The following is a 24,205-nucleotide window of genomic DNA, read 5'->3' as shown; positions in this document are numbered from 1 at the left end:
TATATGGCTTAGTGTTAACAGATAGCAACTAGATTGGTTAACAAACCAAATTTGTCTCCCAGCCTTTGCTGTGGCTCACCAGAACTCTGGACTCTGGCGTGTATGTGTGTTGATAGCTCTCAATGGCATCTGAACTTGTCTGTGTCTCACAAAGGGACACAACCACTGAACTCTTTCCTATGGAATGTTGTTCAAACTCAAGGAGACAGCTGGGGTAGAGCTCAGGTATAGAGCTCTTGCTCCCAATTCAATTCCAATAAAGCAAATAAAATACGACACAGGTCTGTATGGCTAGGAGGGGAAAAGAAAGTAGCTGCCTCCCAGATGGAAAGTCACCTGACAAACACCTTTCCCTACAACATTTCAGGGCTGATGTCCTGCCAGAATGAAGAACAGTGGCATTGGTTAAGATTTGAGGCAAGCCCTTAGAATCCAGGAAAGGGAAAGCAATGGGGCAGAGTTGCTCAGGCCGAATGGGGAGCAGGAAGGAACTGCTGCACAATCCAAGCTGCTAGACTGGCACACTCTCTGCTGAGGAAAGCTTGTAGCAGCTGCCCTCTATCTGCAAGTTGGAAACTTTTCCTACAGGGAGCAGCAGGTTGATTGCTTTTGATGATAAGAGCTGGACATTGTTTTCATCCTCTGGAAGCACCACCCGACAGACAAAGGCTAGGGCTTTACCTAGACCTGCACCTACACCTCCTCACCCCCGTACCACTAACACTAATACTAGTACGAATGCACAGCCTTTCTATGCTGTTTTCTGAACGGAGGCTTGCTGCTTACAGGTGCAGAGCCCCAGAGCAGGCTGTGAGCAAACAGGCTGTACAAAGGAAGGATTTTACCATTAACCACAGGCACAAATAGCAGTGTTGACAATGAGTCCTTTCCTGCACAGTAACAACACACCGAACATTTTGAGTGAAGCCCATTTAAAGAAAAACAAAACAAAACAACAACAACAAAAAGAAAACCAAATTAATGGACATAACAGTTGGCATGTCTGTGATGTCTGATTGTCTGCGCACACACACACAACTGTTTTAACTGATAATCTATGTGTGCCCATAGACACAATATACACATAGGAAATTGAACTTGGAACAGCTTGTGTACCCTCAAGTGCAGCTCCCTCTTCTAAAACACGGATTAGCCAAAAATTGGTCTAGATTTTAAAATTTCAACAGCTACTTAGGGCCAAGGTCCTCAAAACCTGATGGAATCGCACTGAGCTATGCCTCCTGATTCACAGAAAGGAGAGTGGGAGAGAGCCGGACTCACCACTGTGTCTTTGCTGGGTCCTGTTCACTTGGGGTAAAAAAAAAAAAAAAAAAAAAAAAAAAACGAATATAATTGTTTAACATTTTAAAAGCAAATAAAAGAGCTTAAATATTTTGCAATTTGCAACTTGAAAAGGAAACAGTAATGGGTTTCCAAGTGTGTGTCTTTACTTTTAATGAACTGTTTATTTTTCATGGTTCCATTGGCAATAAAAGACCAGCTCCCCATCAAAAGCCTTCAGGGAGGCACAGTTTCCATTTGGAGGACAGTGAGATTGCCAATAATTTTGATTTTTTTTTTTTTTACAAAAAGTAAACCCACTAGACTGTATTTCCAGATATGGGTTATTGCCTATTATCCCAGGTAATTATTATTTTTGTGTGTCTTCCTCATAGAGGCAAATTACAAAACATTTATACACTATATTCCAGAAAGATAAAAAGAATTTAAGTGAGACCAAGATCGAGGGCCTCCAGAACGTTTTAATGAACATGTTTCCATTATCCTGTCTGCTTGTTCGTTTTGTTGGAAGAATGATTCATTCATTTCAAATTTGGCAACTTAAACAGCAGCAAATGATCATTTTTCCCATCACAATGCAAAGTCAGTTGATTGGCCTGCTTGGGCTTTGAAGGCCCTTTCATGGCTCCTTTGTCTTTGACAACAGCACCCTCTGCTGGTTTTCATCATTCATCGCCGGTAGTGGGACCGACCCAAATTGCAGAGGCCTCCCTGGAACATTGCACACAGCAGGACATGATTCATAAATCAGGTTTCCCTCCTGGTGATTCATTACCAGATATATATTTTTTCTGTAAAACAGCACAGCTCAAGGAAGTCATCAGGAATTCAGAAGCTTCAAAAACTACCTTCTTTTGATTAATCATCCCTCTGACCTTTTTCTTCTTATTCAACAAGGTTAATAATATTTGTTATCACTCAAAGTAAAACTGTATTAGCTTCCAAATGATTTTTTTACCTTGCATCGGCCAGTTGTTAATGCCAAGAGGCTTCGGAGTTGACGTTTGTTCTGTTCCTCAGGTATGACCCCGAGGGACATCTGACCAATGCAACTTTTCCTACTGGAGAGGTCAGCAGCTTCCACAGTGACCTGGAGAAGCTGACAAAAGTGGCACTAGACACTTCCAACCGCGAAAATGTCCTCATGTCAACCAACTTGACAGCAACCAGCACTATCTACATTTTAAAACAAGGTAAATGATCTTCAGAACTCCACCTGCTTTCAGGTGTCTGGTCAAACGTCTGCTCCCTGTTAAGGAACTAAATTCCCCTCTGATTGAGAAGATGGGTTCTCCCTTCTCTTTTCCAGCTGGAACACAGACAAATTCAGATTTTTCACAAGTTCACATATCCACTCTGGGCCCCAATCTCTGTGGGAGTAATGAGGTTAAATTCTGCCAAGTCTGATCTCCCATCAAGTCATTTCCCAACACCCAGCCATTTGTAAAGCTCTTTTAGGGTTTTCCTACATTGGAAGACAATAATAGAGTCTGTGCCCCATCTGAGTCTAGCCTCCCAGATCAGATCTGACATGGGTGAATACAAAGGACAAATTAGGCAATGCACCAGGGAAGGATACAAGTGCTATGAGAGAATTAAAACCACAAAGAGAGGAGGAGGAAAAGAATTGAAGAAAAAATACAATCTCAAAGGAAATGTGTTAGAAGCTATAGAGGGAGTGGACAAAGAAATAGTTTTTCACTGTCTAGACATCAGAACTCACTCTGTTGCTAGGGTGTGGGGAAACTCACTCCAAAATGAGTAAAACCAACTTTTCAGTGGCTATGATATCATCTGCAGTGGCTAGGATGCCATCCGCAGGTGGCAGGATGCTGAGTTGAGTTTCATACTCTTCTCATTCGAGCTCCCAGCATATCAAACTAAGATATCACATTCAACAGGTCAGAGAGGAATTGTGTTGGTGTATGCTTTTAAGAGAGAACCAACAACCAGAGACAGACAGACAGACAAACAGACAGACCAGCCTACAGTGTGACACAGCAGTATTTTATCCTGTCACAAGATATAGCCCAGCTATGAAAGTAACAGGACCCAAATGGGTAAAGAATGCATATGTGAGAGTGGGGTTCTAGCTTAGAGTGCAATTAGGCCTCCCTACCCCATCTGTTCAGCCTTAAATGTGTCTCTTGGAGCTCAACTTTACCAGCCCCCTCCTCCTCTTCTTCTTTCTCCTCCCTCCCCTCTCCTCTGCTCCTCTGTCTACAGAAAATACTCAAAGTACCTATCGGGTGAGTCCAGATGGTTCACTACGTGTCACCTTTGCCAGTGGGATGGAGATCAACCTCAGCTCGGAGCCCCACATCCTGGCAGGGGCTGTCAACCCCACTCTGGGCAAATGCAACATATCGTTGCCTGGAGAGCACAATGCAAACCTCATTGAGTGGAGACAGAGAAAGGAGCAAAACAAAGGCAACGTTTCAGCTTTTGAGAGAAGACTGAGGGTGAGTAAGCCCTTCCCTTTTTAGCAAAGGACAAAAGTTCACTGGGTTCCCTTGGACAGTAAAGAGCCTCCCTCAACGGAAGTCTCACTTCACCAAAGCTTTTCCAGGTGACTGGCTAGCTTCTATGATACACTAATTCGAGAGAGCACTAATGGCTGATAATGGTCCAGTATCCTTAAGTGTGCATACTAATAGGAGCTTTCTTTGTCATTAGCCAGTTAAAGTGCTCTAATCATAGCAATTTCAGGCACCAAGAAAGTCTAGGGTTGGAGAAATATCTTTATCAAGGAGCCCTGCAGTACCCACCTCAGCCTGCCTTGGAGATGATTATTAGATTCCCCAAGTTGACCCTCATTCCCACTTTTGGGTGGAGAGAAAATGGTGTAAGAGATAAGGCTCTGTTTAGACAAAGGCAACATGGAAGGGCAAAGTCGGTGGGCGGTTCTATTGCCCTACATCCGTTGTAGAGCCGTGGGAGCAAAGAACAGGACAGAGACTGAGATGGAGTGCTCAAACGAGCTTGTCTGGCGGAACTGAAAGCTTTTGGGAGTTCCCAAGTCAAAAAACAGTTCCCTACAGTTAAGCAGAGCCCTCTGTCAGAAACACTGCCCCGCAGTGCAGGAAGCTTGCAAACACCACAGAACCCTCTCCACCTATCCTTTCTTGAACATTAACCAGTGTATTGGCAACTTGACTAACATCAGAACAACAGCCAGTCTGCAGGAAGTATTCATTATTGAGGCAGGGCCTCAGAACATCTGCATCACACCCAGGATACAGAAAATGCTTTACATTCTTCTCACTCGGCTGTGAAAGAACTCTGGGGAATTGAATGCTGTAGAAATACAACCACCAACCAACCATCAGGCTGCAGAGAGAAGCAGTAAACCAACCAGTCATATGTCTCCATGCAAAAAAAAAAATGTTCATCTACAAGTGTGCTTACTTTTTAACCAGCTCTCTTGATGGCACATAAATAACCGCTACTGTAGTTGTCTAGTTGAACAAGTCAATTTGCATGTTTCAGTTCTATTGATTGGACTGTAATAGAACATTTGCCAGATAGGCCCCTGAATTAAGAAGTGCATCCCAATCAAATATGCAAAGCTCTAGATGTGTATGAAAGTCAGCATTTATGACTGAAGTCTTCGAGAAATGCAGTTGCTGCATAGATGTTTGAATGAGAAAGTCAAATGATCTGACCCTGGTACCCAGTTTTCTAACTTGTCTTAAAAAGCTGTTTTGTTGCAGTGGTTTGGGTTTGGGTTTGCTTTTGAGACCAGGTCGCTTTCTGTATCCCAGGCGATGCTCAAACTGATGGTTTTCCTGCCATAGCCTGAGTACTAGGATTAAAGGCGTTTCTGTGAAATGAAAATGTAATGCTATGGAAAAGAAAGACTTCTCTACAAAAAGCTTATCATCCTAATTACTGATCACAGAAAAGCTGATCTTTTTTTAGTTCCTCCCCCAGCTTATGTACTTATTAAAATATTATGAACCTAATCAAATAGAGTATAACCTTGGAGATTTTTCATTCTTTGGGGTAACACATTCTCTACTACTATGTGACCCTAGGATATTCTAAGATGGCTCACTCTGTATTCTCCCCTCCAGATTCAGATAATAGAAATTGTCAACTATAATCCATACCTTATAGCCCAAAATTGTCTTACTTTTGAAAAGCTAGTAGCCATAAAACACTGAGGAGCAGTTTAGTCCTGAAAACGAATGGGTTTAGTAAGTGCTAATTATAAGCTGACCCACATTGCAACTAACTCCATGCTTTTATCCTCTATGGAACTTCAAATGTACTCCCTGAGGTCTTGGAAATGAAGGATTGGGCACCTTATTGGCCAGGTGCTATGACTGTGCAGGTCCCTAGAAATCTAATAACAGTGTTTTACATAGATTTAGTTCCTCGGGGTTAACAAAATGTTCTTACTGCCAGCATTTTATTTGATCACCACAGCCATCAATTGTTGTTATTCCCAATTTACAGAGAAAGACACCAAGGCTCAGAGAGGTCAACTGATTTGCCCAAAGTCAAACAGCTATTACAGCTCAGCGCCAGAGCTGAGATGCAGGTATTCCCCTGGTATGGCACTGTTTCTACTGCAGCATGCTGTGCTGCCTTGTTCCTTAAAATAATTAATCTATAAATCATTGCCCCACTCAGTACAGGCACCTTGGCAGAGCCTGACTCCTCATTTCAATGCTGACAAAAAGAGACAAATAATCGACTCTAATGTACTGGCAAGTGTGGGTGGTTCAGGACAACTGGCTGGCCTCCAGGCAAAGAAAGCATGAAGGAGATAAAAGGAGAAGAGAGGCTGTTTAACTGGTTAATCCTTACCTGCCTTCCCCATTCACAGGATTTGGTACATTGCTGCTTCGGCTTCCCTGTGCCAGACATGGAATGGAATGCCTAGTGGGATGGAGGGGTTCCCAAAAGACAGGTGTAGATTAAGTTGGACAAAGCAATTATTCTTTGCCCATTGATATTCTTTTAAGTTCACTTAACCCTGGCAGGTTTGCAAGCAAACAGCTGATGACAATGTTCTCATTTTCTGACTAGGTATACAGTGAACCATTTGTAAGTATACCTGTAAAAAAAAGGGGGAGGGGTCCCCGATGCTCTCCAATTCCAAGGTGCGATGACTGAATCATTTGTTTCTTCTGCTGACGCTGCTGTTCCAGAGCATGGGCAGAGGTTCACATAGTCAGGATACAGGAGAGCAAGGATGTAGGAAACCCTTGCCATGCTGTGAGCACTGGGACACCTCTAAAAAGCTACTCTAGTGATTTGTAAATGTGCTTGAGCAGCGGATCATAAAACACTAATTGTCCAGGCACAAAGGGACAGCTTCATCTAAAGGGCCATTTGGTAAGCTGATGGACATCCCATCTTCCAAAATCTACATATCATTGCCTCAGATTTCCTAGAGGGAAAGAAAATCAGGAAAAAATGCATCTTTTTATTTTTTTTCTAAAAAGAAAAAAAAAAAAACAAGAATTAGTTTCCTCCAGTGATCACTGGGGATTTCTTCCCCACTCACACAAAGTCAAGGTGAGAGAAACAAATTGTGAGGAAACATAATATTATGTGCAGCCCAGCCAGGCCAGAGATCTGTTATATCTGCCATCTTTCACAGGCACCGTTAAGTGAAATAAATCACATTAATATCCTGAAATTTCATTTATTTTTTTTTTAAATCTATTTCCCCTAACTTGAGTTGTGTCTGAATCACAAGTAAAATACTTCTGCATCCAATCAATGTATCTTCTCATCTGCTGTATCAATCTGTCCCCATAAATATATTTCCCTGGACAATAGAGGAATTAGAGTACAGATAACAACAGAGGGAATTGTCAAGGAATTGGACATTCACCAAAAGCAAACTGCTTTAACAGCTACAAACATATTGCGCCTTGCTGTGTCTGTGGATAACTATGTCCTAATGAGACTTATCCTAGTACTGAGTCCCAGAGTCCTTTACAAGATTTCATAGAGTGAGCAGCAAAATCCTGGAACTACAACCTACTCTATCTTCTTTTGAAAAATAAATAATTGAAAAAGCGTTTGAACCCAAACTTAAAGAATCAATGATTATATATTAACAAGCAGAAAGAAGCAAATACTAACACCATCACAGGTGATTTTTCCTCTGTTTAAAGACAACTGAAAAGGGTACAGGTTGTGTGCGTGTGCGTGTGTGTGTGTGTGTGTGTGTGTTTTGTATGTGGAGACAGAGTTACTCTCTGGTGTTATGCTCAGAAATCATCTACCTTTTTTTTGAAATGGAGTCTCTTACTGAGACCCAGAGCTCGCCAATTTGGTTAGGCTTGCTAGATAGCCAGCAGAAGGGAACTTCTTGTCTCCATTACCCTAGCCCTAAAGTTGTAAGTGCACACTATTGTGCCTGGCTTTTCTTACATGGATGCTAGGGATAGAATTCATGTCCTCTTGCTTGTACTGGAGGCAATTTATGATCTTCTACCCTCAGAGTATGATTTTTAAGTGCAAATGATTTTTAAATTCACATGTGATCTGAAATCTCAAAGGGATGAAAATTTTTGCTAAAATGCAGGGTCTGAAGCTGACAAATAGTGGAGAATTGAAGAGTGAGCCGAAAGTGTAGTAGCATTCACTTCTATTTTCAGAAATGCCTGACAGAGCCATCAGCTGTAAAGTTGGAGTTCTTTTTTTTTTTTTTTGATTCTTTTTTTTTAATTAGATATTTTCTTTATTTACATTTCAAATGCTATCCCAAAAGTTCCCTATACCCTCCCTCTGCCCTGCTCCCCTACCCACCCACTCCCACTTCTTGGCCCTGGCATTCCCCTGTACTGGGGCATATAAAGTTTGCAATACCAAGGGGCCACTCTTCCCAACGATGGCCGACTAGGCCATCTTCTGCTACATATGCAGCTAGAGACATGAGCTCTGGGGGTACTGGTTAGTTCATATTGTTGTTCCACCTATAAGGTTGCAGACCCCTTCAGCTCTTTGGGTGCTTTCTCTAACTTCTCCATTGGGGGCCTTGTGTTCCATCCTATAGATGACTGTGAGCATCCACTTCTGTATTTTCCAGGCACTGGCATAGTCTCATACAAGACAGCTATAACAGGGTCCTTTCAGCAAAATCTTGCTGGCATATGCAATAGTGTCTGGGTTTGGTGGATGACTATGGGATGGATCCTCGGGTGGGGTAGTCTCTGGATAGTCCATCCTTTTGTCTTAGCTCCAAACTTTGTCTCTGCATATACCCAGAAGATGTTCCAACTGGTAATAAGAGCACATACTCCACTATGTTCATAGCAGCCTTACTTATAATAGCCAGAAGCTGGAAAGAACCCAGATGTCCCTCAACAGAAGAATGGATACAGAAAATGTGGTACATTTACACAATGGAGTACTACTCAGCTATTAAAAACAATGAATTTATGAAATTCTTAGGCAAATGGATGTATCTGGAGGATATCACCCTGAGTGAGGTAACCCAGTCACAAAAGAAGTCATTAGATATGCACTCACTGATAAGTGGATATTAGCCCAGAAACATAGAACACCCAAGATACAATTTACAAAACACAAGAAAATCAAGAAGAGGAAAGACCAACGTGTGTATACTTCATTCCTCCTTAGAATAGGGAACAAAATACCAATGAAAGGAGTTACAGAGACAAAGTTTGGAGCTAAGACAAAAGTTGGAGTTCTTGTTCCTCTCCATTTTGACTTCATTCTTACCAGGTTTGGTGGAGACATTCTTTTGTGAAAAGTTATATAGGGAGCTGTTTATATGTATATTAATCCACTTTAAACATGTAACTATAGTCTTCAGTATTTCTGCCCACAACTCCAAGAAGTAATTTGGAGATAGAAAATTTCAGGCACCAAGAATGATAGATGGTGTTGTGTTTTGGAATGAAGGTTTTCTTGGAGTCTTCAAATCATAAAAAGCTACCGTTTCTTGGTCTTGAAATAGCCTTACTAAAATAACTAGTATGAAAGTGTTATTTCACATGTGCCTTAATCTATGCATAAGCATTAATAAATTGCTAAGATTTTTTAAAAATATGTGTTACAAGATTACCCAGACAAGTAATCAACAGGAAAGTACTTAAATAAGAACAAGTTAGAGTAAAAAGTGTTCAGGTTAAAGGATACAATCAAGTTCAGATGAGAAGAATGAGATTGTAAGAAAGAACTGACATGCCATGATCTTGCAATTTTCCATCTATAAATGAGGCATATGCACTGTGCAGTCTCTATTAGTAGTGGTAATATTACCATAAACCAAAATGACGATAGCATTTGAGGGGGACTTACTAAGTATATCACCATACATTAACTTATTCACCATTCATAACATCTCATTGGGTTGGGGGGGTGGTCTTAGTAATTCCCATTTTGCAGATTTCAGGATTTGAACTTAGGAGGGCTGGCTCGATAAATCTGAGCATCTCTTAATATCTCTTATAGCACTAAGATTTTTGTCAATATAAAGAAAGTATCTTGAGAACAAAACTGAAAAACAGAAAAATGGAATTATAAATGGTTATCCCAGGCTAATACTAACTCTGAAGAAATGCTGTTTCATTTATAAGCAACTCTGAAATAAAAGAAGCCCTGAATACCTTTTAATTGTTAAACTGAAAATATCAGGAAAACATAAATTCTGTTGAATTAATGTACTGATTGATCTTTAAAAGTCCAATACTAATTACCTTAAAACTAGTGAGAGTATGGCTACTTTAAAATCAGCTGTGAGCTTTCTGTCCATTCCTTGACTTCATAAAAATGCAACGCGGTACAACTTTCAAACTTTGATGCCGTTTGGCCTGTCTCTTATGCACCTTCTGTCTTCAGCAAAATTTAACATATAATTAGGTTGTATTATGACCTGAAATGCTAGATAGTCTCCTTGACAACCTTCTCCTCCTTACAGAGGAAAGAAAATCAACTGCCATGATTGAAGCTCTGGGGAGGGGGGTGAGTGTGAGTGTGTGTGTTTGTGTGTGTGTGTCCTTGTGTGTGTGTCCTGTGTGTGTCCATGTGTGTGTGTGTCATCAGTTAAAACAGAAAATTTCCTTTTGTATAGAGCACAACTATTAAACATCTCCCATTGTCGATAGATCAATCTAATACAGCATTAACCTACTATCGGAATCACATGAAGGGTTAAAGTTTTCTCTCAGCTAATTAAAACAGAAACTCTCCCAAAAAGGCAGGACGTAGACACAGAGGACAGTTGCCTCTGGAGGCCCCTCCCACATCCATCCACACACCCAGAACCTTTCAGTTCTGCTGGCAATCACATTCCACAGCTCACCAGAGTGCATTCTGCCTTCCTTTCTCTCTGATTCAACTGTAAACAAAAATCAAGTCCTTCTCCTTAGTATAGTTTGGAAAAGAAAGCCCTAATGGAAACCAGAGGACCCATGCAGCAACGCATATCATCCTCTATTGAAAACCTAAGTATGCCCCTCTTTCTTACTACAAAATAATGTTTAAGAGTTGCCAAATTCAAAGGTCTCATTCATTGTACAACTGTCCAGAAGGTCCCCTTTATAACTTGAGACTATTCTCACTCTCTCTTTTCCAGGAGTGGGATCAGTATAGATTGTCTGGAAATACAATAGAAATAAGGAGTGTTGGCCCATGCTTGGATCAAGAGCTGTTGTCTTAGAGAAGAGCAAGCATGTGTATGAATATGGATTTTTCTAACCTCACCCATGACCTGAGCAGTCAGTGGCATTCAGCCTAGTTCTAATGCCCATCTTAGAGGCTGGCAGCCCATAGGTACTCTGGACAGAGGTTAAGAAGGCTCACCTGAAAGCAATTACCTTGCAGCTTTCTTGTGTGTGGTCTTCACAGAGAATGGATAGAGGAAACTTACTGCATCTTTGATTCTTTCAACCCTTTTGGTCCTTGCTGAACTTTAACTTCCAAGCCCAACTTTGAAATAAGTGTTTCGGGAGCATTTGATTAGCAGCATTAGAATATCAGGATGTTATTCTGAACCAGAGGTGTCCTGCCATACAAGTTTCAACAGGCAATGAGAAAGGGCGTTGGATGGAGTCCTCCTCTGATGACTTTGTGGTGGATTTTCCTTATAGAGTCATAATGACTTTATTAAGAAATGTGTTCTGAAGTAGTAAACTTCATCTCTCAGACAAATAAAAACCCAGATTTAGTTGAACAGAAAATCTCTTGTTACTTTGTCTCTTTAACTATCATTATAACATAAATTGTAATAGTTACAACTATCTCTGGGAGTACACAGGGATTTTGCAGCTGTTATAAATAAACGGTATTACAGTTGGAGATATGTGACTATAAAACCACAGGAAAGGTAGTTGAAGAAAGAACACCTGGTTTCCCAAAAGCTTCCAAACCCCAAGTATCACTAGACAGGAACCGTGTGCTTTTCTAGCAACTTTTAGGCGATCACAGTAGACTAGTGTATATTTTTGCAATACAGTACTGCATACATTTGCTGCAGAATAAGTTTTTAAAAAAACTTCGAAGTCCCAAATCTGCCCGTGTGGTAGCTGAGTTAAACCTACCCTCTGAGAGCAAGAGCAGTTCTACTAAAGAATGATGTGAGTCTTCTGGCTAGAATTCATGACATGGAAGGTTTTTGTCCTTTTTTACAGAAGATGGAAATTAAGGCCTTGCCTAAGTGATGATGAAACAGAGACCAAAGCATGTTTTAAAAGACCAGCTTCCACATTCCTGTAGAAAAATTGTCAAATAGCACTAGCAGGCAATTCATGGAAGATATGCATGCAGTCAATAATTTAAAAAAAAATTAACCTCATTCTCATTGCCAATCAAATGGATGCAAAGTACCATTTTCTCACTCTCACATCCAGAAAACTTTACTAACAGTACTGCTGAGGATAAGATGAGATAGGTCTTCCACTGCAAATCAAGTGGGATATGAATCTTGAGCAACCTTGGGCCCAATCCAGCAATCTCTCAAATCACATCTGGAGGCTTTTAATACGTGCTTGTCATTTAATACAATGATTTTTATTAAGATCTATGTTATAAAAATATTTATTGACAAAAATGTTCAACAAATCATAAGGTGCAAAAGGAAATGGAAATAAGAATGCTAATGTCCAACTATGGGAGAATGAACACAACGATATTTATCATGTAGTTAAAATACTATGCAACCATTGAAAACCATAAATCAAGAGTACATATTAATGTGGAAATGGTGGCAATAACACATTGGCTGAAAAGGGGGGACACAATGCTAAATGCCATCCTAGTTGTATACATTTAAATGTATGAAAATATGCCCCTCAGAGTAAGATAAATAAGAGAAAATACAGTAAGAATAAATAGAAATTCTCCTTGGATGGTGGAATCTCAGATCATGATTTCCTCTATACATTTCTATATTTTCCAATGTAGGGAAGCCTTGAAAAAAATCTCCTTTGATACTAATGGGACAGGATGAAGCTAATAATTTTTGAGGACCAATGTATACCAAGTTACTTAGAAAGGAAAGACAGGATTCTGATACAGGAATGGGGACTTTGTAGTCATTAATGCCACTAAGATAAAAAGTCTATCTGAAATTGAAACTTTGATTCCTGAGTACCTATAGAAATTTCTTGGTTGGGTTTCAAGAGGGTGTGAATGCCAACTGGGATTATATCCCAGCGTCCATGTATGTGTTTATGAAATTTCATGTGGAAGCATAGTTTATAATTTTCAGGAAAAGGGATTCTTGACCACCATGAGAGATGGCTCAATGGTTAAGAGCACCATGTCCTCTTGCTGAGGATCTGAGATCACTTCATACAGCTCACAACCAACCATTAACCCCAGGCCCTCAAATAGTTCACATTTGTACACAGAAAGTAAATAAATCTAAAAACATATTCTTTTTAAGTAAGCAAAGTTTAGTTGAATGAACTAATGGATAAAGTTTAGTCTGACTATATTTAATAGAATCAAATTCTGATGTAAAATTTCTGTTGTTTTATTTATTTTTTGTTCATATCTCATTAACCAGTCATTTGACATTCTGTATGGGATCATGTGGACAATTCTTGCCCGTATAAATGTTTTAAACCTAGCTGAAATTACCTTGGCATTTGACACATGGGCTTATTCACAGGCCTAAATAAAATGAGAGAAGTGATCATTATATTGTGTATTTTTAAAATAGTGGTAACTGCTCCTTTACAGTTTCCTAAGTTTACGTTTTAGCAAGGTTCTGATATATAAAGTGGTATCTCTTTATATGTCTCTTAATGAAAAATGTTGTATAAATACCAATCCCATTTCACAATAAAATTAAGCACCAGTAAGGGAGTAGGGAACAACTGGTATGTAGACCAGTAACTGAGTCTCCTGAGTCCCATTCACTCTTACTTCTCAACCTCTTTCTTTTTTATTCTTGCCTTCAATTCTGCCAGATACATTCGAACCTTCTCCACCCAAACCACAGCATCTCCTCTGGAAGCTGGGAGAGGAGTGCATTATGACTCGGTGATTTTTCAACTTATGTCAATTAGTTCAAAGTGAAGTTATATTATAGTAAGGCAGAAGACCTACTAAAACTCACAAGTTAATCACACCAAACTAACTACAATTAAATCCATTTCCAAAGTTCTTCTCAGAGTTCTACCCACCCTTATTTCAAATTTCCCCTTTTCTTCAGGGATTGCCCTCTCTTAATGAAAACCACAAGCTTAAAATGAAGAGCTACCTTTTCCTGGAACACACACACACACACACACACATACACACACAGTTTCAGTACTGTATTTTCTGAATGATTGTGCTATAATCAGCAAGTCATGGCAGAAATGATAGTGTGTCTGCCAAATACTGCCATTCCTAGATGAAAACTGGAAAACTGAGTCACTTGTCCAGTTGCTTTAAAAAGCCACCAAGTCTTTTTGCTTAGTTTTAATTCTTCTAGCAGGCTAGTTTACTATCTGGATCTCTCAGGTGGACTTAGCCAGGCACTGATGAGTGTTGTCACAGATAAAGTCAAATCAAGTTCCCTGACTAGAGCTCACTTTGAGCCTACTGTATGGTGTCAAGGTGCCTGTGACCAAGACTAAGCCAACTTGTAGTTGTTGCTGTTTTCTTTTTTAACTTGAATTCAAGCTTAACTTTCTTTAGTCAGTACATGGTGGGACACTTAACTATTAATGCCCCCATGTTTACCTGGTAGCTTCACCTGGAAATGTGGTTGAATGGGGTCCCCTTAGTAGATACGCTGAGTTCCACTGTGAAGTTCATTGAGCCCAGATAAACATGAAAAATCCAAAGCAGTTTGAGCTCGTGTTCATTTTCGTTTTTCTTCATTTACCACTTGATTAGTTACAAAGGGTGAAACGGGCCAGGAATCCCCATTCTGACTCAGATCTAATTCACATAAAATAGGATTGTGTGATCACTGAAAAGTGTGGTGGCTCACGTGTGTCCTTAGTTGAGAAAGACAACCATCAGCAATATGATGAAAGTCAAGATTATACCAGGCCCTTTGCTAGGAAGTAAAACCCGGCCTTGTCCCTCCATGACTCTACACTATGGTGAGGAAATAAAGGTAACTGTTAGATGAAGAGTATGAACAAATGAGGGATCAGTACTGAGAGAGTCTCCATCATTGGAGCATCTAGAAACGCTTCAGGATTGGGAACGTGCTAAATGAAGAATCAAAGCAATACATAAAATATATTTCATCTTTCTTTTTTGTAGGCCCATAACAGAAACCTACTTTCCATTGATTTTGATCATATGACTCGCACGGGGAAGATCTATGATGACCACCGAAAATTCACTCTTCGAATTCTTTATGACCAGACCGGGCGACCTATTCTGTGGTCTCCTGTGAGCAGATATAATGAAGTGAACATCACGTATTCACCTTCAGGATTAGTCACATTTATTCAAAGAGGAACCTGGAATGAAAAGATGGAGTATGACCAGAGTGGAAAAATAATCTCAAGAACTTGGGCTGATGGGAAAATTTGGAGCTATACCTACTTAGAAAAGGTAAGTATATAGAAGGGAAAATGAATTCGAATATTGAAGGTGACCCTAAGTACCCAACTTTATGAGGACCTACAGGAGAAAAATCTATGTTCTCATTGCATAAATAACAAAACTCCATTGTGAACCTGTACAGACGCGCCGTCTTTCAGCTGAAAACATCCCCATCCCTACCCTCTGCCAAGTATTTTTTTTTCAAACTGAAGTCGGGATAATGGCTTAGCTTTCTACTCATTTGAGCATATTTGTTCATCCCCTTGAAAAGGTGTCTGTATTATTATGAAAGCTCATACTGCGAGAAAATAGCTAGGAAATTCCAACACTCCTCTGTGGTAATGGATCTCAGCTCCAGTAAAAGGCCTCGTGCCCAACAACTAAGGATATTTTTTCCTCACCATAGCCAGTGAAATTTTTCTTGTACACATTCGAGGACTAATTCTCAAAAGTAATTAGCCTGAGGGAATGGTGATGACAGAGAGTACTAATTGGTAGTAGCCTTTTGTGTGTACCAAGTCCCCAACAGCATCTATAATAGGAGCCGATGCTCTGTCTGGAATAAGATTATAATCCCACCACATGAACCATTGGTGAAACATTAGCCCCTACATAGCAGAAAGGTTTCCACTCATACCATTGCCAGTAGACAAGAAGAACAATTAACCTTGATCCACCTTTGCCAAGTCTGATCCCCTCCTAAGACATTAAATGTTGTCTTCCAAATTAAGTCATTTCAATCGAATTTGTTTCTGAATTCATTCCTAGGAAAAGTAGAAGATACTTTCTTTCCCCTTGGGTAATCTCTTAGAAGGGTCACAAGAGATGATGGCACACATGGCAAAAAGGGGACAATTTGTGTGCTTCTGATACAACCATCAAAGTTTGGTTTTCGAAAAGTGGTGTGCCCATACACAGCTATTACTTTCCAGACTTGGTTGTTGAAGCACTTCCCTCCCTGAGAGGAATGCCTAAGTGATAAAGCAAAGTTTGCTTCGAAGCAAAAGCAGTAGCCTCTCAGGGTCCCTCCCTTCTTGGAAAGCTTTTAGAATCTGTAATCCGAATTCTGAGCAAGGGAAATCTGCATCTCACAGAGCAAATCTTTCGTCTTTTGAATTTCAACAAAGCATGCCTGGGAAAATCCCGTGGCTAAGGACTACATTGACTGCATTAAAACATTAAGTGAATTCAAATATTTGGTAGCATCTACACATAGTCAAAAGGTTTCATAAGGAATTTACTAATAACTTTGGTACATATGCACATTTTTTAAACATATATATGTATATTTTTAAAAATCATGCCATTAACCTAACAGTTTTCCCTCCCCATGTGAGTTGGGAAGTAGCCAGGAGTCCTTAGAGGCATGTAGGGGTCTATAGCCTCCAGAGCACCAGAGTGTGACCATCTCAGCTAATTGCCTGCAGACAGTAATAGACTGTCCCTTTTACGCCATCTATATAAAAAAATATCTATTGAAAAGTTAAAATTGAACACGGCATGCCGTTTTCTCTGACACCAGTGCGGAGATATGGTCTCTCTTTTCCAAAGTAACTGTTTATTTCATCACATTTGCTTCAGGAATCACACAAAAGAAACAGCATATCAGATCTTTTTTATACAATAAAATATTTAGTAGGTATCAGTTCCTTAAAAAAAAAAAAAAAAAAAAAAAAAACAGCAAAACAGCCCAACATAGTAGCACATACCTGTATCCTCAGCCCTGACAAGGTCAAGACCAGAGAATCACAAATCCTGTGACCTTTTCTCAAAAGCAAACAAAAAGGGAACAAAAAAAGACGGAAGACCTGTTGACCTAGAATAATAAGAGAAATTTCAACGACTTCCAATTGTTTACAGACCAGTGAAACAAGCCAAGTCATTTGCCCTTTTACTTATTGTGCCTTTATTTCCTGTGTAATTTATTCTTTAACTAGAAGAATAACCACAAAAGTCCAATCCTACAAAGTGCATAATTATGGAATGGTTTCTTACTTATAAAATTGTTGCATTCATGAGATTTCTAATCACATCATCCATATTCTTGCCATAATTTCCTAATTCATTCTGAAATTGATTTTAGTAATATTATTATCACCAGTGATAAATAACTAATTCACTGGACAAATGCATAGCCAAAATGAAATAATTTAATATAAATCACAAAAACTAGATAATTGAAAAGAGCTGACACTTACTTCGACTTGATGGTAAATCAAGATAGGAGCAAACAGAAAAGAGAAAAGGAGGAAAATAAAAACATCTTTGAAATTTGGATTCAAAGGAACCTAGGGAAAGAAGGTTGGATTTGTACGCGCTTTTCCAGGGCCTTGCTGTTCTGTGACTCTGTCCATTCTTTCTAAAGATGGGAATCTTTTAACATAGACTTTACTGCCACATTCTTTCAATGGTATAGGGAATGGGTAGGGATGCACATATTACTTCTCATCGTATACAGTAAGAGAGTTCAAACTTTAAAATATATTTTTCTTTACCTCCAAATCCTCTGGCATTGCATCTGCAAAGCTCCTTGCTGGACTGACACCGTAATACTTTTAAATCAGTATCACACTTTTTTAATGTCTTAAAAAAAGAAAAGAAAAAGAAAAGAAGAAAAGAAAAGAAAATAGTTTCACTTTCTCTAGATTAGGTGAAAGTTAAGTTACCCATACCATTTTGTGAACAATGCTTTGTACTCATTAGGAAAAAAAATAAGTATTTGGCTAATGGCTGTGGTTTCTTAAATAGTCTCTTCTCTATTAAGAAAATCAATTATTCTTAGTTTTTCTCTCTGTAGTCATTAATTTTTCTGCCTAGATTTATGACACTTTTCTAAGTTAATTATATTTTGAAGACCGGTGCAACGAAGTTTGTATTATATCTGATGTAAATCTTTCAGTTTCCTAAAATCAGTCATTTTTAAAGTGCCTTTAAATATATTTTATAATAATTTAATAAGAAGGTTTAGTTTTACGCATTTACACAAAATTGCCTATTTAGGCTTGTTTTCAAGGCTTACTGCAGAGGCAGAAAGCAATCTTTGGCTTCAGCTCCCAGGCAGCCCCACACTGCCATCTGGTGGTCATGTGAATGTTATACCTTTTCAAATTTCTACTTTCGTTTCTAGTCTAGTTCGAATAAGTATACAGCCGTGATTGTTCTCTTTTATTTCCTTTCACAGAGATTTCTTTTACAGTATAATAATAATCTATTTAAAAAACACAAGCTTCCCACTCTATTATTCGCACTAATAAGGAATAGCTTTTTATCCTGCAGTAGCACAGTGGACACTGGATAGACGCATAAGCATTGTTTTGGAACAAACTGTTAATAATACCAATCCAAAGTGAAAAAACAGCCAAATGGGGCTAAATGGTATTGTGACAACAAAACAATAGCATGCGGGAGATTTCTAATCGTCTCTTCCACGTTTTTTTCCATTAGCAGGAAGGTTTAAAGCAAACTGGGGATGGGTGGCTTTGAAGGCAACTGAGTTAGCACCACAGAGAAACAGATCAGGCACTGGTTTGCTACAGGCTAGATGAAGCAGACAGAGAAAAGAATACAATAGCAATGCAGTATAAATTTTTGGCAAAGCTACTACAGTGACTGGAATAGGCAGGATGGTGCTGGATAATGTGTGGCAGCCATATGGTGATTGTCCCTGGCCCACACCACAAGTGACAGATGTCATTTGTTCTTGGCAAACTGACAAGAGAGAGTGGAAAGGAGCTGGAAAATCAGACTTTCAGGGTGGAAATAACACAAAGGTATTTTCACCAATTACTGCATCTACCCCACCCACTTCAGTGTTCTCCCACCTGCTGTTCCATTCACAGGAACAATCCCTTCTGGTTCTGGGGAGTTTTGCATTGATGGAGAGAGGGCCTCTCTTCCTGTCCCCAAGCCTTTACAAGATTGTGCCTTTTATTTAAGAGGATTTGTAGGTCACAATGGCAGAACTGCAAGATGTGGCGAGCGGCAGGTGTTCCATGGGTAGTAAGAAGACAGGATTTCTACATCTAGTTCTGCATCCCCAGCATGATGGTGGTGGGAAAGAAATAATAACTAAGTGAGCAAATAATGTAGACTTTGTGGTATTGACCAGCAACTGAAAAATCAAGAATTCTTACAAGTATAGGAGGGATGTGCCCTTGTGTAACACACATACATCATGCTTCTGTCATTTTCTAAAAATTAACATTGCATATGTTTAAGTAATTAACATTCACAATTATTTGTGTGATTTGCAGGTAGAAAATGGAAAGACACCTATTGTTTTCACAACATGGAGTTCAGAAATTGAACTTTTTTGTTGTTGTTGTTGTTGTTGTTTTGTAATTCTCAAAAGGGTGAAATGCAAGGCGTTATAGTCGAGTACCTGGGTGAATTTTTCCTTTTTATTTAAAGACAGAAGCACTGAGGGTGTAGCGTAGTGTATGTGAGTGCTTACTACAGAACAGTGAGGACTTGAATTCAAATCCCCAACATCAAAAAAGCTCCGCACACAGAGCTTCACGTTTGCGTATAGCTCTGATGCTGTAGGGGACAGGATTTGGAACTTGCTGCCCACCAGGATGGCTCCAGATTCATGAAAAGATAATTCCTCAGGAGAATAGGACAGAGAGTTAGGATAGGATACCCTATGTCCTTCTCTGGCCTCTACAGGTACAGAAACAGATGCATATGTCCACATATATACAAATTAAACAAAATCTTTTTAATAATAAATTTCAATTGCCAGTAAATTAGAGTGTTTCATAAAACGATGGGGGTGTTTGGTGTGTGTATAAATTGATACTGACTTTCTTTTCCTATGGTACTGAGGATCAAATTTACAATCTCACACATGCTAGCCATGTACTCTATCAGTAGTCTATATTCAGTGGCACACGCCTTTAATCCCAGCACTTGGGAGGCAGGGGCAGGCAGATTTCTGGGTTCAAGGCCAGCCTGGTCTACAAAGTGAGTTCCAAGACAGCCAGGGCTATACAGAGAAACCCTGTCTCGAAAAAACAAACAAACAAACAAAAAAGTGGTCTATATTCTCAACCCTTTAAAAAATTATTTTGAGACAGAGACATTCAAAACAATTGAAGCTGGCCTTAAACTCACTTTATATCCCAGGCAAGCCTTGACCTTGTGAGCCTTCTGCCCTTAGCCTCCTGGGTAGCCTGGTTTATAGGCCTGTACCAGCAGGCCTGACTCATGTTTCTGTTTAAAATTACATCAACCAATATTTATTAAACATCCACTACATACAAAGTATTATACTTTGACAAATGTATTATGTGTTGGGCATGATATAGCCAAAGAATTCTTCACTTTTAATCAATCTCTCTCTCTCTCTCTCTCTCTCTCTCTCTCTCTCTCTCTCTCTCTCTCTCTCTCTCTCTCCCTCTCCTCTCTCCTCTCTCCTCTCTCCTCTCTCCTCTCTCCTCTCTCCTCTCTCCTCTCTCCTCTCTCCTCTCTCCTCTCTCCTCTCTCCTCTCTCCTCTCTCCTCTCTCCTCTCTCCTCTCTCTCTCTCTCTCTCTCTCTCTCTCTCTCTCTGTCCTCTCTCCTGTCTCCTGTCTCCTGTCTCCTGTCTCCTGTCTCCTGTCTCCTGTCTCCTCTCTCTCTCTCTCTCTCTCTCTCTCTCTCTCTCTCTCTCTCTCTCTCTCTGTCCTCTCTCCTGTCTCCTCTCTCCTCTGTCCTCTCTCCTCTGTCCTCTCTCTCTCTCTCTCTCTCTCTCTCTCTCTCTCTCTCTCTCTCTCTCTCTCTCTCTCTCTCTCTCTCTCTCTCTCTCTCTCTCTCTCCCACCACCCCCAAACCACACATATTCCTGTCATACAAACTTCCTCTCAATCTATGGGGAAAAGGGCATTTTCATAGGCTTCCTTAATTCTCAACCCCTCCTAATGCTTCAGCCTTTCCCAGAAGCACGATCTCCTTCTGAACAACACCTTTCCTTGTCTTTGCCTGCCCAAGATTATTTAGATTTCAACTTGAATATTCCTTCCTAAGTCTGGGATAACCATCTTCCTCTACTTTCCTGAAGTCATTTATACTTTCTCTGTCTTAACTCATTTCACACTGTATTATAATTACTTGGTTACTTGTCTTTCTTTTCCATTAAACCGCAAATTCCATGATGGTAGATAATATTATTGTGTACTACTGGCATCTGCCACAGTCCCTGGCACATAGTAATTGCTAGAAAAATTTGTGTGAGATGGATGAATGTGTATTTCTTTTAATCTCTTAAACATTAGTGGTATAAATTACACTATTTTGTTCTTGTCTCGTTTCAGTCTGTGATGCTTCTCTTACACAGTCAGCGGCGTTACATCTTTGAGTATGACCAATCAGATTGCCTGCTGTCAGTTACCATGCCTAGCATGGTGCGCCACAGCTTACAAACCATGCTTTCAGTGGGCTACTACCGTAATATCTACACCCCACCAGACAGCAGCACCTCTTTTATCCAAGACTACAGTCGAGATGGCCGACTGTTACAGACTCTGCATCTAGGGACTGGGCGCAGAGTTTTATACAAGTACACAAAGCAAGCAAGACTGTCTGAGATTCTCTATGACACCACTCAGATCACATTAACATATGAAGAGTCTTCTGGAGTAATTAAGACAATACACCTGATGCATGACGGATTCATCTGCACAATCAGATACAGGCAAACAGGTTTGTTATGAAATGGGGTAGCAGTATACCTCAATATTTATACTCTTTTATATTTTTATGATCACATTCAAAGAAAGAAGTGCTAACTCTCATTCTAACTCATGATTGAACAATTTTTTTCCTTCTCATACTATCTTCCATTCTAAATTTGAAACATATCTACCTGAAAGCTGATTCCTTAATACCACACCATATATTTCTGTCTCTCTCAGCTTTCAAAACAATTGCAACTGCAGTTCCTCTCTTAGCCCTATACTTGTTCATATCCACCCCTGTATCTTTCCAGAGATCTGTGTATAAGACATGAAGCTCAGAAAGCAGCTCAAGCCCTGGGTAACCTCTATAAGCTTCAGTTAATGACAAAAGTCAGAACTCTGGGATTTATTTCAACCTTTGTATTCATAACATGCCCAAAGCCAGTTACTTGAATGTTGTACATTGTGAGACTCTAACCATCTGACTTTGTAGCAAAGGTTAAGTAAAATGAATGCATTTTGCCAGCGATGATAGCAAAACAGCATGAACATAATAGCAGTTTCTTCCCTCTAGGCTACTGGATAGGTTATTATTTTGATAAGCTCTATAATTAAATTGATCTGTAACTGTGCTATGTAATATTTTCCATGTCTAGTGACAAATGCTACACACGCTCACATACACACACACACACACACACACACACACACACACACACTGACATGCCCAGGCATCAGACATCAGAGACCAATCTATAATACAATATGATTTTGAATATAAAGGTATCAATACTTAATCAAAAATTCTGATTATGCCTAGTTTATCAGAAGGCTATTTCTCATTTTTATTTTGGTTCCTACAGGACCTCTCATTGGACGTCAGATTTTCCGATTCAGTGAAGAAGGTCTTGTGAATGCACGGTTTGACTACAGTTACAACAACTTTCGTGTCACCAGCATGCAAGCTGTGATCAACGAGACCCCTTTGCCCATAGATCTGTACCGATATGTTGATGTTTCTGGTAGAACAGAACAGTTTGGAAAATTCAGTGTAATTAATTATGATTTAAATCAGGTTATAACTACAACAGTGATGAAGCACACCAAGATCTTCAATGCCAATGGACAAGTCATTGAGGTCCAATATGAGATCCTAAAGGCAATTGCCTACTGGATGACTATTCAGTATGATAATATGGGCAGGATGGTCATATGTGATATAAGGGTAGGAGTAGATGCCAATATCACAAGGTATTTCTATGAATACGATGCTGATGGACAACTTCAAACTGTTTCTGTGAATGACAAAATCCAGTGGCGGTATAGTTACGATCTGAACGGAAACATCAACCTTTTGAGCCATGGGAATAGTGCTCGTCTTACTCCTCTCCGATATGACCTCCGAGACCGCATCACTAGACTAGGGGAAATTCAGTATAAAATGGATGAAGACGGTTTTCTGAGACAGAGGGGAAATGATATATTTGAGTATAATTCTAATGGTCTGCTGCAGAAAGCCTACAATAAAGTTTCTGGCTGGACTGTACAGTATTACTATGATGGGCTTGGGCGACGCGTTGCCAGTAAGTCCAGCCTAGGACAGCATCTCCAATTCTTTTATGCAGACCTGGCCAACCCTATAAGAGTTACTCATCTGTACAACCACACAAGCGCAGAGATTACATCTCTTTATTATGATCTCCAAGGTCACCTTATTGCCATGGAGCTAAGCAGTGGTGAGGAATATTATGTAGCCTGTGATAATATGGGCACTCCACTAGCTGTGTTCAGCAGTCGGGGTCAGGTCATAAAAGAGATTCTGTATACACCTTATGGTGACATCTATCATGATACATACCCTGACTTTGAGGTCATCATTGGTTTTCATGGAGGACTCTATGATTTTCTTACTAAACTAGTGCATCTAGGGCAAAGGGATTATGATGTTGTTGCTGGCAGATGGACAACGCCTAATCATCACATATGGAAACAGTTGAACCTTCTTCCTAAACCATTCAACCTCTACTCCTTTGAGAATAACTACCCAGTTGGCAAAATTCAAGATGTTGCAAAGTATACCACAGGTATTTAAGAGGAATTCAATTAAATTGAATTTGACCTAACTTACTGCTAGCCAATCTCATTTCATAGCATCAATATCTTTGTAGAGATGTTCCCTCTGCATGTCCCATTTTCTAGAATCAGAAAAGCATAAAACTTTTCATCAGATGTAATTTTTTTTGCATCCTGATTCTTTCCC

At 39.7% G+C, this 24,205-nt stretch overlaps 1 protein-coding gene across 2 annotated transcripts in view; it reads left to right on the top strand.

Moving 5' to 3' along the window:
• Positions 1–24,205, top strand: part of Tenm1 (teneurin transmembrane protein 1) — an 889,421-nt gene that overhangs the window by 857,610 nt on the left and 7,606 nt on the right. For both annotated transcript variants that reach the window (XM_029473263.2, XM_029473264.2), the window contains 5 exons: positions 2,323–2,495; positions 3,529–3,764; positions 15,004–15,300; positions 21,583–21,970; positions 22,809–24,029. In XM_029473263.2, coding sequence (XP_029329123.1) covers positions 2,323–2,495; positions 3,529–3,764; positions 15,004–15,300; positions 21,583–21,970; positions 22,809–24,029 — 2,315 coding nt within the window. The remainder of the gene's footprint in view (positions 1–2,322; positions 2,496–3,528; positions 3,765–15,003; positions 15,301–21,582; positions 21,971–22,808; positions 24,030–24,205) is intronic.

The sequence above is a fragment of the Mus caroli genome, unplaced genomic scaffold (genome assembly GCF_978045245.1).
Source record: "Mus caroli unplaced genomic scaffold, Mus_caroli_1 scaffold_5, whole genome shotgun sequence".
Classification (NCBI taxonomy): Eukaryota; Metazoa; Chordata; class Mammalia; order Rodentia; family Muridae; genus Mus; species Mus caroli.
The sequence above is the reverse complement of the archived record's forward strand: the minus strand, read 5'-3'. Positions and strand labels throughout refer to the sequence as shown.